At 38.8% G+C, this 16,956-nt stretch overlaps 1 protein-coding gene across 1 annotated transcript in view; it reads right to left on the minus strand.

Moving 5' to 3' along the window:
• BBS1 (Bardet-Biedl syndrome 1) overlaps window positions 1–16,956 on the minus strand; it is a 148,721-nt gene that overhangs the window by 120,351 nt on the left and 11,414 nt on the right. Inside the window, exon 2 of the mRNA XM_068225865.1 lies at window positions 16,559–16,718. Coding sequence (XP_068081966.1) covers window positions 16,559–16,718 — 160 coding nt within the window. The remainder of the gene's footprint in view (window positions 1–16,558; window positions 16,719–16,956) is intronic.

Consider the following 16,956-nt stretch of genomic DNA (forward strand, 5'->3'; position numbering starts at 1 on the left):
TTCCTTATCTCTTCGTTTCTAATTCTATCCTTTCTGGTCTTGCCCTCGATACCTCTTAGGAATTTCATCTCCACTGCCTGTATTCTACTCTCCTCTTGTTTCGTTGTAGTCCACGATCCATCTGCATAGGTTAGTATGGGTTCATAATAGGTGGAATATAATACTTTTTTACATTTCTTCGGGACATCTTGGTTCCAAAAAATACCCCTTACACTTTGGTAGAAGCTGTTTGCTTGTTGTATTTTTTTCCCAATTTCCTCGGTTATCATTCCATCTGTGTGTTACGTGTAGTGTATGAGTTGCAGGGATGTTGGGGACAGCACAAACACCCAGCCCCTGAGCCACTGGAATTAACCAATGAAGGTTAAAATCCCTGACCCGGCCAGGAATCGAACCCGGGACCCTCCGAACCAAAGGCCAGTATGCTGACCATTCAGCCAACGAGTCAGACTGCATAATTAATGAAGCATATGTACAGATTTGGGCTCATCTTCATCATACATTCTCCAGTACCAACTTCTCGACGGAAACCAAGCTGTGTATCAAGGATGTAACCACAGACTGCCCTTTCTAGTCTTTTCGTTATGATGTGAAGCACAGGTAACTTGGGATACATGAGGATCCAAACTAATTGTTCTGCACATACTACAGCTGGTCACATTTGCTTCCTTTGGTAATAATGAAGTTCCAAAATTCAGATGGCCAAATATCATTTCCACAGATTGTATAAGTTAGGTCATACTTCACAGCAGAGGTGCTCACGCTGGGTGTTTCATCCCACGGGCACAGAGCACAGTAAGTGGGCGGGTGGGCAGGCAGACGTATGCTATTCAGCCACACTGACATCAGTGTTAAGTCACAGACCATGAAGATTGGGAAAAGTTCTCCCAGTCACTCTCGATCACTGCGGGGATACCAGAGTTTGAAATGGAGGCAGAAAGTAATGAAAGAAAAAGGGCCTCGCTGAATCTGATGGCAGAGAGCCAGGGGGAAGAACCGGTTATGGGTTGTTTTTTTTTTTTTCTGCAAGCAGGGACTGTTCAAAATGCCTGCTACATGGGCAGTCTGTTATGCCACTAAAAAATGGAACATGCTCATTCGCATGAGACTGCTGAATGGGATGATCGCATTAAAATGGTTGAAGATCTGAAGAAACATTTCACCGACATAAGTAATATTCATGTATTATTACCAAAGTTACGGACAAAATGTGAATCACGTTTTCATACTGATAGTTGGTCATAACAAAAAGGAATTATACATTGTATTCCTCTTTATACATTGTATTCCTCTTTACAGGATGGAAGAAAAGGCTTCTCCTGCCAAAGTCAGCTCTATTCCGTATGTCAAGATATATCGGATAAGCTCGACAGTGGGTCAAGGATTGACGCAATAGTAATTGATTTTACTAAGGCATTCGATCTTGTGCCACATGACATCCTCCTTAACAAGTTAGCGCGTACGGGCATTGACATCAGAGTTATGAAATGGATAAGAGAACTCCTCAATGGAAGAACTCAGAGGGTGCACGTAGGAGAAATGTTATTTTCTCCAATAAGTGTTACATCTGGTGTGGCTCAGGGTAGCATTATTGCGCCAATTCTTTTCATACTTTTCATGAATGATATGTCATTTTCAATAAAGTCGGAAGTGTGCCTCGTTGCCGATGATTGCGTCATACACCGGGAGATAAAGACATAGGAGGACGAACTATTGCTTCAGCAGGATTTAGATAAGACTGAAAAATGGGGGCATGAAAATCAAATGAAAATCCACAGCAGAAAAAGCAAGAAATTGTGTTTCAGTAAAAAGAAAATGACAGGAAAGAGGGATTACGAAATTGGAGGGGGGAGTGTTGTTGAAGTTGATAATTGTAAGTACTTAGGTGTTACTATTAGAAAAGACTTATCAGAGTAAGTGGAAAATGTAGTTAAGAAATCCTGGAGATCATTGCATTTTATTATGCGGAATCTCAAGAAAGTTAATTCTGGTGCCAAAAGTAAAGCTTATAAATGCTTTGTTCAAATATGGATCTGCGTGCTGGGATCCGTACAGGGTGGGTTTAATAAATTCACTAGAAAAAGTTCAAAGAAGCGCGATGCGTTTCATAACCGGGAATAGGAGGAATACCATTAATTGGGAATGTCTTGAATCTAGAACAACTAGAGCTCGCCTGTGTGGTCTTTATAAGAACTATACGCGAAGGGCTGCCTGGAGTAGTATTAGGAATAGGTTGGAACCTCCCTCATACTTATCGAGAAATGATCATAAGCATAAAATTAGGGCCAGAAACCAGCATACGGACGTAGGCAAGTTTTCCTTCGTAAACAGGACCATAAGGGATTGGAATAAATTACCTGCCGCAGTCTTTGATAGATGCCCTTCCGGAATCAAGTCATTTAAGAAGACCATTGGTGCTAGTGCAAAGTGAAAAATAAAAGTTGTAAATTACAGACACTGAATTTATGATTTTCTGCTTGGTACTAGTAGTTTTTCTTGTATTCTCTTTCCAGGGAATTGCCCGTTGTACTCATGTTGTTGTAGTTGCTGTTGTTGGATAATTACCAATGTTTTTAACTTTACTTTATTATTACTTGTAATGTTAAGCTAGTAGTAAGCTCAACCTATAGTACTGTAAGCCTTAGTGTTAAGCACTGGAAATACATAAGTTGGGTGTGAGTCTGTATATGATGATGCTGGATTTAGAATGTTAAACTAGTAGTATTTCTTGTAATATTTCCTTTCCATGGAATTGCTTATTGTACTCTGTTGTTGTTGTTGTTGTTGTTGTTGTTGTTGTTGTTGGGTAATTATGTTAACTTTACTTTATTATTACACTATCGCAAGCGACCATTGCCACCGGGATATTTCCCATTTGCAATGTAAAATAAGAGTGAGTGTGTGAGTGAGTAAGTGAGTGTGTGAGTGAGACTTGTCCAAGAGCGGTGCAACTTCAAAGGCCAACTATAAAATAGCATACTTAATTGCACAGCAGTTGAAACCTTTTACTACGGTACCATTAATGAAAGAATGCATTGACACAGTTGTGAAATGTGTATGCCCTACTGAAAGGAGCATATCGAGTCAAATAAACCTGTCTCAAACAACTAGTGCTCGACACACAGAAGAACTTGGAGAAGATATTGAACAGCAACTGATATTACAAGCTAAGGGATGTATTGCTTATACTATATGCCTTGATGAAAGTATTGACATTGTTGACACAGTACATCTTGCAATATTTATTCAAGGGATGGACAAAGATCTTGAAGTTATGGAAGAGCTACAGAATCTAGTTGCCATTAACAGTAACACTACTGGGGAGGAAGTTTCTTGTAGTGTTGAGGAAGCTATACGAAAGGTGTAATTACCGTGGAATACATTGGTGTTTGTAGCCACCGACGGTGCTCCTGCCATAATAGGCAATAAAACTGGATTCTTGGTACATCTAAGGTCAAAATTAACATCAGGAGATACACTGTGCTAATCATCAACAGGCATTTTGTGCCAAGATACTAAAATTTGACCATATTATGAATGTCGTGGTTAATGTAGTGAAATTTTTAATGCATCCTGGTCTCACTCATAGGCAGTTCTGTGAATTTCTGACCTCACTAGAAACAAAATATCCAGGATATTCCTTATGTTTCTCATGTTAGGTGATTAAGTAGGGGTAAGTTTCTTAAGTGATTCATTCAACTGATTGAAGAAATAAGGATATTCATGGATATATAGGGAAAACCTGTTCTTGAACTTTCTGATCCTGCCTGGATTGTGGACTTAGCCTTTCTGACATATCACCAATCATCTGGATGCTCTTAATACATCATTGCAGAGTACAGAAGAGCTGGTTATTACAATGTTTGGTAAATTGCAGTTTTTCAAGTAGAAACTCTAACTGTGGGGAAAACAATTTCAAGATCAAAATACCATTCATTTTCCCAGTTTAAATGCTGTTACAGCTGACAGTGGTGATGATAACTGACAGATTTTCATTCAGTCTCTCAACAAATTACTTGGACACATTTTTTGGAAGATTTCATTAAACAGGTCACCCCAATCGCTTTTCCTTATATTTGCTTTGCCATTTTCAGCTGATGTTAACTTTAGACCCTCCGACATCCAATTAGAGTTAATTGAACTTCAGAGTGACTCTTCTCCGAGAGAAGTGAAGGGCCCTTAATATTGTTGATGTTTATTTGTTTGTTCGGTAAGATCGATTTCCACGTCTACATTGGCGAGCAGCTAGGATAATGAGCATCTTTGCTTACACGTATTTGTGCAAAATGATTTTCTCTGCCCTGAAAATATGTAAAAATAGACACAGGTTGTTCTTGTCAAACGATCGCTTAAACTGTTTCATTTGGTTGCGTTCTTCCAAAAATATTATCCCCGATATTCAGCATCTTACTGCGCAGAAACAAAAGATAGATTAAATTTTAAACTGAAAGGGGATATTTGGTGACTGCAATAACAGAGATGGGAGGTGACAGAGAGTGCAGAAGAAGTGAAGGACAGTAAATGTTCATTTAAGTATTAATTTTTGAAGTGCTGATTTTATTTCCAGTGGGCAGAAATCCATGTCATTTTCAATTTATCTCGTAAGAAATAAGTTATTTCTGTTCAATGCAGTTTGTATATTTTGACCGGATATAATAAAGTGTTACAACCTCAAATATTTTTGTAATGTACACAATGAATTACAATTTTCACCATTACATTTTGAGAGGTGCTTTATCAGAACTTCTAACATAATACGGAGTTAAGATGGATAAGCTGTGGCTTGTGGTTGCTTGGGTTTAAATTATCAGGTAAACTCACCAACAATCCAATCATGCTTACCACCAGGAATAACATCAGTTAGGTTATTTATTGAAGGCCTACTGTATATCTATAGGGTAGATGCATTTACACTGTTGTACTTTAATCTTGGATAGTAAATACCTGTGTCCCCACTCGTAATGAAACTCACTCGCCACTTAGAGGCCAGCTATTATCATCGGATACGTGAGAAGTTTTAAATACTATTTCCAGAAATTCAGTGAACAGGGAAAGTCACATAACGCTACAATACTGTGCAAAATCAAGCATTAAACTTGTTGAATTACATAAATATATCACGTTTTGCAGAATAACAGAAATTTTATTTTTCTTAATGGAAATACTGTCATTTCCATTCAAGGAATTGTAAATTGTAGCTTGTATGCTTAAACTCTGTATCTTTGTAAACTAACACAAAAATTATAATATGTCAGGTTTTTTTGTATGTTTTTTTGAATGTATAAATATAAGAAAATAAAACTGTTTATATCGAGCACGGTATAAATCAAACCAGAATATCTTGAAAAGGCCAGTTTTCTTGCGATTATAGTGTCTTTAAAAAAAGAAAAAATTGTAACCCAATCTACATTTAGCTGAGTAGTGGAGGAGAGCTTCGTAGTCACAATCGAATGTGTCACTACTTCACTTCCATGCCAAGTGTGTTTGCTCTCTCTCTCTTCATTGTGACGTATGCTTGCGACGTACGCCGCCCACATTTATGTCAGGCCAATGGGGAGGTTATTGAAGCTTTCTCATTCAGTAGTGACTCAGTGCCAACTGAAATTCACTTTCAGTCACAGGTAAAGGTGCGAATAATCTAGTATGTGACTCGTGTGTATGTGCTTATATTCTTAATTGTACAGTCTTAATGTACATTTCCCAATCGTTCAATATTCATGTTTCATAAGTGATGACAGCCTTGGTTATCATGCAATGTTGTGGTTAGAGGTTTTTTTTTTTTTTTTTTAAGTGGCATATTTTCTATGCTGTTTTCAGTGCCAAGCTGCTCTTTCCTTGTCTTTCCAGTTTTCTTATTACTTCAAATTTTTGATGGAGCTATTCTTTAATTTTGAAGTCTTCTGTATTTTATTCTCCCTGCACTTGTATTAATCTATTTCAATCTCTTCTTTCTTGATCTTGGAGAGAATAGACTGTATGATCCAGGGTTGTCTGGAAGTGATTCATGGATTTCTCAGTACTTCTTCAGCAACCTCAGTGAGATAGTTGTCAACCATTAGGTACTGACATTCTGTGATAATGTACCTGTTTTCAAAGCTTCATCTTCTCCTACCTTCCTAGTTACAGCTTCCCTGAATTTTATACACTTGTGTTCATTATTTAACAAGCAGGTGTTAAACTTTCATCTATTATTGGACTTCCTCAGCATTTTTCACCTTGACCACAGTTTAATTCTTACCATATTGTGACCGTATCAGTACCATGAATATTTATTCAGAAATTAACGTACAGGAAGAAGTCATGTTTTGAGCTTCTTTGTCTGTATGGAAGAGAGGTTGCATCATATTGCGCAATATACCCGACTGGGTGATGCCGAAGCAAAAAGTTTCATGGCGTGAGAAACCCCCAAAGTGAGAGCGCAAGACAAGGAAAGACAAGGAAGGAAAATATATCTGGATAACTCCACCCCAGAAACAAATGCCGGATCACATTAGTGCCAACGTTAGAGTGTGATTTTACATGATTATTTGGTAGAACGTCACCTAAATTATATAAAGAAATTATGTCAAGTCAAAATTGAGAATATTAGATCTTCAACAAAATTATAATTATGCTTAATACAGCACTATGTGTGAAATTACGTCGCGAAGGATTATGTAACAATCAGATCAAAAATTAGATGGATGGCTTTTCCGGCGTTTGCTCTATTAACCAGCGTTTCGTCTTAGGTCTGACACTAGACTCTTCAGAGTGGGATGTGTCAGACCCTACCCACTGACGCTGGGGTGTATGCAGGTGAACTTATCAGAAGCTTATTTATGAAGCACAGTCTGATAACTGCATACGGGAGATAAAACTCCACAATGGAATCAATGCCCGCCCAGCAATTCCAAATGGAAATTCTAAGTTCCCAGGGAGGGAATTAGATTCTTTTCCACCAATAGAGCATATCAACAATCAGATCAAAAATTAGATGGATGGCTTTTCCGGCGTTTGCTCTATTAACCAGTGTTTCGTCTTAGGTCTGACACTAGACTCTTCAGAGTGGGATGTGTGGGATGGGAACTTAGAATTTCCATTTGGAATTGCTGGCCGGGCATTGATTCCATTGTGGAGTTTTATCTCCCGTATGCAGTTATCAGACTGTGCTTCATAAATAAGCTTCTGATAAGTTCACTTGCATACACCCCAGCGTCAGTGGGTAGGGTCTGACACATCCCACTCTGAAGAGTCTAGTGTCAGACCTAAGACGAAACGCTGGTTAATAGAGCAAACGCCGGAAAAGCCATCCATCTAATTTTTGATCTGATTGTTGATATGCTCTATTGGTGGAAAAGAATCTAATTCCCTCCCTGGGAACTTAGAATTTCCTTAAGGATTATGTAATCGGTAGTAGCGTGCCCATGCTGGCAGTGAACACATACGTCCAATGGGAATTCCCAGAGATAGGCCTGACTTTTGATCATGGATTATAATTAATCTACTGATCGATTTGGGTTCCACATCACAGCAAGTGATATTGATGGGCCACACAATCAATCGCATCGCCAATACTGCAGGACTAGTAGAACAGGAGATATAGAAATTGGAGTGGGGAGCGTTCCTCAGCTCATCTCCGAACCGGGGTGAAATGACATAAGGACCCGCCTGTGAGGGTGGAGAAACACTCGACATGAAGTTTCAGCGGCAGTCACATGGCCGGCAAGCGATCTGACTTGGCCTTTGTTCGGGCGTGAACCGTGCAAGTGATCGGTAATTCGCTGATAAAGTTCCTATAAAAGTACATTAATAGTGCAAAAACACTTTTAATGGTAGTGACATTTGATTCACGGGATGATCGCGACTTGTTGGATGTATAATGAGACAGCGTCGTTCACTCGTGCCGCAAGATCGTGGCGCGATAATGCGCCGTGTAACGGGAGAGATAAACTGTTCTCCAGACAGTGCCATGTATTAGAGACGAAGCCCTTAGTGATGATCGCGAACAAGCTGGTGAGATTGTGTGGATAAACATGCGGGTTGAGAAGGAATAAGTTCCATGTACAATTCTAATATTGTAATCTGAAGTGTAAACTGTGCTCGTATCATTATGTCGAGAGAGATTTTGTCTGTAGAATTACAGAAAACTGTGACGAGGGTCTCGAACATAGGAATCCACCATAATATTCTTTTGAGTCGCATAAACTGTAGCAGTGAACACAATATAGTCTGCTGTGAAGTAACTTTCCTTGTATAAACTAGGAGGTGGAATTAACTATTTTCATAAACAGGTCATGATAAAACTATGTTAGAGAAAATATAGCTCATTTACTGTGAAGGAGTAATTCATAATTTGTGAAACGGCTAGTGCAATTTTACAATTGCCAGTATCGACGCAAAATATAACTGTGATGGGTGAAGACGGATTATCAGTGAACGTGGTGTTGTTAGCCTTTTTCCAGTGTTTACGAACCCAGGGGTCATGAAGACATCCAGAATGGGCACAAGACAATTGGAACCCATGGACTGCAACAGCATCATGATGGAGTAAACAGGAACCCTCCGAGCTCGAACAATGGACAACCCGACAGGATGTTGAGTACAATAATTTGATTTTTGTGAATCTGGGGTATTTCCATTTTCTTGTAAATATGTAGATAATGTTAGGATAGAATTAGAATAATATGATGAATTTAGATTTCAAATAGGGAATAGCTTGAAGTGCTCAATAGGATATTATTTAAATCATGTTAGCTTAGTTGGGAATGGAGGCTAGAGAAGTAGATTTAATTTCAAGCACCTTAACTTTGTTCATATTAATGCATGCACATGGGGTCAATTTTTAATGTTTTGAGAGTGCCTTAGAGAGGGGGGAAAATATTAATGTCGCTGTTAACTTCACGTAGTAGACTTCTTCTAATTTAAATATTCATTATGTTTTATAATAGCACGATGACAGGGTCCTCACAATTTCCTGTTGAAATGTATTAAATGCGGGAATAGAAAGGCACTCTGTCTACAACGTTAAATTTCTTCTTGTAGTTTAGTTTGCATGATTAGGTGTAGTAATGGCTGTACATCCGTGTGTGAAGATGCGGCATGCCTTGGACTCGAAGCACCCCCCACCTCCATGTAGTTAGGGTCCTTTTCCTTTAAATGTTTGAGTTTAAATGCTTTTATTTATTTAAAGTCACTTAACTTTACATTTGCATATCTTTGAATTTGGGTAATGATCCTTTTTTGTGCGAGGAAAACCGTAGGGAAATCTCCAATGTTATGTCCGTGTGTGAAACCAAGCCTTCTGCGAATAAGAGATGAGATTAATGATGAGACGGAGAGATATAATAATATGTTTGAAGAGTGCAGAGAATGCACTAATTGGTTTGAGCACTGATAATGATATGATGGTGCAGGTGAATTGAAATAAATAGCCGCAAAGAAGTTTTGAGAATATGTTTTCTTGTTGTGAGACTTGGTTTAAAGACGAGAATCTCAGCTTAGTCGAGGGGGAGCCCGGCCCGGTGATTTATGACTTAAGGCATGGCAATGAACAAGGTTTCTGTTTAAAGGGATGCAGTTCTAACAAAGGTCTCGATGTCAGATACAAATGCTGGGTTTTCACACAAACACAGCTCGGAGTAGAAGAGGCATAATAATTGTTTTCGTCATTTGCAATAAATAAGATATTTATAAATTGATGCCTTATTTGTCAGTTATTTCCCTTATTGAGACAATAGTTAGGGATTTACAGGATCCTATGCTGTTGGTGCAATTCAGGCCACAATTTCGAGTCCCGGGTCACATGAGGGATTACCAGTGCTACACTTGAGACTTTTTAACTATTCTAAAGTGATCAAGTCTTTAAACATTTGTTAATATCTTCCCGTTCATTTTAAACTTTGACCAACAAGCACATAACTTGTTTATATTCTTTTAAGCATTGTATTTTTACTTCATCTTATTAATGTCACTTATTACTAAAGGTCTATTATTTGTACTACATACTTGTATATCTTTGTTCATGCAACCTGTTTCAGCTGATGATGGTGTCCATACACACCGAAACCGGTACTGAATAAGAAATGTTCTGATTATATTAACAACATATTATGTACTGAAAAAAGGTGGATCAATCAAATTTCCCTTTATTGTATGTTACCAGTCACACACTAAATTGCTTGCTCCAAGAATACAGCCTTGTAAGTCATTTTCTTTCAGGATTTTTGTGGATTCAAGTGTGTTTTAATGTGTAAATATGGTTCCTATTTGAATACGATTTCGGGAGTTCCTTTTGTTGTGTTTATTGGTGAGAAGAGGGCTCTGTCCCTCCTGTTCTAATGCCATCCATCTTCGTATTTGGGGAGATGACGGTTCGCTCCCAGACCCGTCAGTTACTAATGGATTGTCGTGTCATAATCGTACGGGTAGTGTTATAAGATTTTCTTTACCTCAAATTTTGTTTGTGATTTAATAGGGTTATATTTTAATTACACGACCACCCTGAGGCCAATTTCAGATTAATTAAAGTGTTGTGTTTTTCATGTAAAAAGGGAAAATCAAGAGGAATACCTTCGCATTCGCAAAATATTTAATAATGTGTAGCAACGTGGTTTTTTTTATTACTGTACTAGGATTAGGAATTGCGTACTCAACATCAAGTAATCAAAAGAAGGGTTGATCAATAAATTAATTAATCAAGAATCGAAGACCAGTGTAATATCCAATTACAATTGTGAAACATGTCATCAGTTTTCATTAGGTTTTTACAACTGGAGATGGATCTCCAGGGCTTTATTAAATTTAAATGATTTATCATTGTTAAATATATTCAATTATCCAGGGTTATCAGGCATCTGTTTATGTGGTTTTAACAAGACTCATTAAATTCTTTAAAAAGTTTTATGCTTATCATTTGCCAACAAAATGCATCCTAGATTTCCTCCCTTCATTTAAGCCTGTAAGTTAGATTATATTTGGCCGCGGACGCACTACAGCCCTGAGAGGTCGGTGTTCATATCTCACAACGGAGGAGGTGCAGTAGACCTCGCAGTGTCGTAAGGGCATTTGTTAGCTTATGAGTTTGGATTATATTTGAGAATCCAGATGAGATGACATTTGTCTCTAGACAGAAAAGGTCCCTTGACTGTCGATCACTGTGGCGTGTGGTCCCATGTGATCATGACACATTCAGGATAATTTTTCACCGTCACGTGGTCCCATGAGCTATGGGGGTTGATGGGAAAGGTCCCAATATAGTATTGTGATCTGTGTTGGCATCAGGTCCAGGTAGTGTCAAAGACTTTTTTGTTTGATTTCTGTAGTGATGTTTCACCAGAATGAAATCTACTGGGGATCGAAAACGATCTCCAGGGCTCTTCAATTTATATAGGCATCTTCGTAGGCTTTAAAGAAGGTGTTCGTTATCACATCACCTTCTTCTTTGCAGACATCTACCAGTCTCTGGCCTCTCTCATTACACCTTCCTAACACAATCTGTCCAACACATAGGCTTTCAGAATTATCACCGATTATGGAGTTCCAATCTCCCATGATGATGATATTGTCACAAGTTCTTGTGTGTTCTTGAAGGAAATCTTCCTTTTTTCCTTTATGTCGCACCAACACAGATAGGTCTTTTGGTGAGGATGGGATAGGAAATTTCTAGGAGTGGGAAGGAAGCGGCCGTGGCCTTAATTAAGGTACAGCCCCGGCATTTGCCTGGTGTGAAAATGGGAAGCCACAGAAAACCATCTTCAGGGCTGCCGACAGTGGGGTTCGAACCCACTATCTCCCAGATGCAAGCCCAAAGCTGCACGGCCCTAACCGCATGGCCAACTCGCCCGGTCTTCCTTATTTTCATCACTAGATGTTGGAGCATAGAGTTGGACAATGACTGTGTCAACTGTTAATGAGTTGTATTGCCATCATCTTATGTTTCATAACCATTACATCCTTCAGAATGGCTGTAGTTGTTGTGTCCCACAGGATTGCTACATCTCCTTGACCTCTGAGACTTCCCCTTGATCAGGCCACCTTGTTTCACACAATCCTGATACTTCGGTACTCTGATCCCTAGCCTCCATTTTGATGTTTTCTAATTTACCTGGACTCAGTACTGTACAAACATTCCATGTGGCAAGATTAACACAAGGTTTTTACTTGATGATGACTTGGGAAGCATTGTCTCCTTCTCTGCTAGGCCAAACTGCCAGCTACTACCAGTTTCCAGAACTGCAATCTACCATTATCTTTGACATATATATTTCATGGTACTTTCTGGGGAAATGAAGTGAAATGGTTTTCCCTTGTCTTCCTCACCAGCAATAACCCATCTTGGGATATTTTGCGCCAGCCATTGTCCCACACATACAAGATCTTCTGCCTGTCACTGTGATAATACCAACTGTTGCCGTATGTTCTTCCATCTAGAATCTTCTTCAGGAAATGTTGCTGACCCATCTCCTTTATCTGAGGGATTCTAGTGGCATTTTCTTCACTAAGGGCCATCATCCTCCTAAGGGAGCTCATCCACCCAAAGCCGTTGGCTCCCTTAGAGTATCAGGTTATTTCCTGCCACCCAACACTTGGGATTGAGTGGCTGGCAGTCAGTCTATTCCACTACTGTAGTAGGGTATCCTAGCCAGATAATAAAAGAGCATTACGAGGTGCTTATAAGAGAAAACTGGAAAGCAAAATTAGAGGAACTTAAATTGGTGCGTGTACAAGAAGATTTGTCTTTCACCACCAAGATCAAAGATAATAATATTTTTTACATGTTATTGTTTTTACATCCCACTAACTACTTCTGAAGGTTTTCAGAGATGCCGAGGTGCCAGAATTTTGTCCCGCAGGTGTTATTTTATGTGCCAATAAATCTACCGACATGAGGCTGACGTATTTGAGCACCTTCAAATACCACTGGACTGACCCAGGATCAAACCTGCCAAGTTGGGGTCAGAAGGCCAGCGCCTCAACCGTCTAAGCCACTCAGCCTGGCCAAGATCGAAGATAAGATGAAGATCGAGTGCCCTAAGAGTAAGTTATAAAGCGATTCTGCGCTTGGCACGAACTCGTAAGGGAAATTAATCAATAATATTTTGATTGTTGTGATGGAAACAATGGACTCTGCAATGGCTTCCACTATAGCCAAATAACCTTATCAAACATGATGGCAAGTCATCTCATCAGAGAGATGGCAGGTAATATGTCCAAACAACTGGTGGTTAAGGTTGTAAACCTCGTAGCTGTCTCAACTGTTCTCAGTAAGTCCAGAGATATTACTGATAAAGTTCACCTAACCATTTTTCTGTTCAGTATAGACGAGCACCTGAATGTAGCTGAACAATTTCTGAATATGATACCAATGAAAGGTATCATAACAAGAGCAGCTATTCTGGAGGCAGTTGAAGCAGCTGTCGATGGAGTGGGCCTACAGTGGAAGAAACTCTCTTCTGTTACAGCAATGCGTGGTGCTCAAAAATGATTTATAGTTTGTTAAGAAAAAAGTTTCAAAGCCCTGAATTACCAGCTATTCACTGTTTTTCACAAAAGAGAGTCTATGAGCAAAAATAGGCAACTTTGTCAATTTGATGAACATAGTCGAATGCTCAGTAAACTTCATATGCTACCAAATCCTGAATCTTTAGTACTTGAAGGATCTCCTTGTTTCATTGGCAGAAGAATATTCTGTTATTCCCTACCATTGTGACATGCAATGGTTCAGTGGAGGAAAAGTGCTGGCTGAGTTTTTCAACCTTCGATGATCTATTTCACAATTTTTGGCCGAAAATGGATGACTTAAAAAGTCAATCTTGGAGGACCCTAACTGGCTCCTAGATCCTGGCCATCTCAATGATTTGAATTTGAAACTTCAAAGTGAAAACCTCCTCATAACAGACATGGTGGATAAATAGAGGAGTTCAAAGAAGAAAAAATATTTGAACTGTGAAAAATCCAACTTTCAGAGGAAAATAGAGAACACTTTCAAAAATCAGACTTTGTCTAAAGTGGTGTGCAATTTGTGGAGTTAGTACAAACCCTTCAAGATGAGTTCTGCGACCAATTTGTGGACAATGCTGAACTGTATCCCACGCAGGACATATTTGTGAACCCCTTCTTGTCAGAAGCAAATGATGTGCCACCACATTTTCAGTTAGAAATAATACACTTTTAGTGTAACAGTCACCAAAAAGACTTATTTTATTTATGCACTTAGCCTGAATATTATCACAACATTCTGAAGTTAGATTTTCCAAGACACCACAGGGATGTATCCAACGTGTTTCTATATTTGATTCAACTTGTATGTGTGAAAGATATTTTTCTGTTCTCAAGTGTTTAAAAACTAAAGTGCGGTCAAGCATTTCCAATACTAATTTAAACCATATTCCCGGGGTTTCAGTCAGTTGGTCTATTGCTCTTGGCATAACTGGTATCATTGCAAAGAGACTAAAAAAGATAAAGGAACACAAATACAATGTTTGATGTTAACAGTTATGTTTTTTAAAATATAAACGCACTGTGTCTTAACACATCTCCTGTTAAATAGAGCTGAGTGCCATCCTGTATACAGTTCACGTTAAAGGCGGGTGCAGGAAAGGAACAAGCAAGAGTGTTAAACAGACAGACAGAGAGACAGACGATGGGAAAGAGATAAACATTGCTGGCATGCCAGAGATTAAGTTGTATTCTTCGGTATTATGCACGTGCGAAGTGCACTGCACAGCTCAATGCATCAGGAGGCACTCGCCTTCTATTGTCATGACAGTGGGCTTGAATCCTGGCTCATAAAATAAAGTAGATAATAGAAGCTGTGACTGCGGTTTCTTCTTCTTCTTCTTCTTCTTCTTCTTCAGCTACTTTTCCCCACACCCTGGTGGGGTCACAAATGCAAACTGTGTTGTGCATGTGGACTTGACCCTGTTTCACAGTTGGATTCTCTTCCAAACATCAACCTTATATGGAAGGATGTATTCACTATTGTGTGTTTCTGTGGTGGTCAGTAGAGCAGTGTGTTGTGTGTATGTGAAGAGGGGTGTATTTAAACAAACAAACACCCAGCACCAAGCCAGAGGAGTTAACCACATGCAGTTAAATTCTCTAACCCAGCCAAGAATCAAACCCGGAACCTACTGGACAGAAGGTCATGATGCTGACCATTTAGCCAAGGAGCTGGATTGTGACTGCTCTAACTAGCAGAAATAATATCTCAGATCATGCATGGTCTGCTAGCTGGAGTAGAATAGAGAACAGGGTAAAAGAAAAGCTAACTAAATACCGGTATTACAATGTATCTAAACAAATCAGTTTTTTGAGTTTCAAATTCCAGGAGGATCCATGGAGTCATCACCATGAGACATATTGGACTAAAAACCACTGTTTTTAATGTCAATAGTGTACCATTTAGGCCTATACACTGTTTTATTTTGCTTTCAGTTTAATTATTTGCCCCATTATCTAAAATTTTAGGATCATGATAGATAATGATCACCAAAATATACTGATAATTTGAATAAACAAGGTCAAATCAGATTGTCCAGCTCCTTGGCTGAACGTTACAATGACTAGCCTTTGATTCAGAGGACCCTGGGTTCAATTCCTGGTCAGGTTGAGGATTTTAACTCTGGTTAATTCCTATAGCTTGGGGGTTAAGTGTTTGTGTTTATATATGTTCGTCTTAATACACATCGTCATTTACAAACAACACATCACACTGCGAACTATCACAGAAACACACAATAGTGAATACATCCCTCTCCATAGGGATGGCATCCAGTTGTAGAACTGGGCTAAATCTATACAAAGTCCCAACCCCAGGAAATTGAAAAAAAGGTCAGAAAGAAAAGGTTGTTCAAGAAAATTTACTAAATTAGGATACAGACTCTTTGTAAATACTTTATTTTATAGTCTATTGTAATAAAATTCATTCGTATTACAGATTTTTCCTATATGACATAAATTTGTCCATGCATTTTGACATAGCCTATTAGATTCTGTAATGTTTAATGCAAATAAACAATAAAATCATGCCCATGGCCCGTACAACTCATTAAAGACTTGGGCATGTGAAGATGCCACCTGATGAGTTAGATGGCTAGCAGATATTGTAGTATGATAAGGTGAGCACGATGTCTTCCTCAACCGCATTTCTTGGCTTTCTTAACTTTGATCCGCTGACTAGTATATCAAAGCAAGCTTTTGTGGTTTTAAGTAACTGTTGGTAGTGTGATCATAGCCTCAGGAACTCCCGTTTTATGAGGCATACAAACCACAGGGATGTGTCTTCTCATTTAAAAAATCCCAGGAGCATTGACTCAGATTTGAACCGTGGCCTTGGTGGGAAGCCAGGTGAAAATTTCACTTGGTTATTGTGCTCCACTTGCATATCAAACAGCTCCTCAGTTGCCCTCATGAGGCTGAATGAAACCTGTTCCAGCCCTGTGTCAATAATTAAAAACCTGATCTAATAACAATGGCATACCATAATAAAATATGAGACACTGTTGTATCAGCTTATAAGCTCATGAGTGTGTTGTGCAGCACATAGAAATCAAATGATGAAAATTACAGAGAAACTCACCTTCAGTTTAATATTTGCTGAGCCTGTGCCAAGGTCTGCCATTACAAGCTTAAAGTCTCCATCTCCATTTAAGTCAGCCAGAGTAATACAGTGGCTAAAAGTATAGATGGCTGCGTGAGGTTCTGTGTAAGCATCCAGCCATCGCTGTGGATTGAGACTCCTGAAATAATAGTAAATAATTTAAGATCACAATCTATATGCAACAAATTCTGTGAGATCAGGGGAGGGACTTCACCATCTACACTAAACCGAGGCATACGTATGAAATGTTATCTAGATTAGGCACAAAAAGCTACATTATAACTTTTAGATTTGAGGAAATTTGTTATTATACTTGACTAGTGCTAAATTGATAAATGTGATACACATCGTGTGAATGAGAAAATGAATGTCATAAT

This window comes from Anabrus simplex, chromosome 2 (genome assembly GCF_040414725.1).
Source record: "Anabrus simplex isolate iqAnaSimp1 chromosome 2, ASM4041472v1, whole genome shotgun sequence".
NCBI classification, from domain to species: Eukaryota; Metazoa; Arthropoda; class Insecta; order Orthoptera; family Tettigoniidae; genus Anabrus; species Anabrus simplex.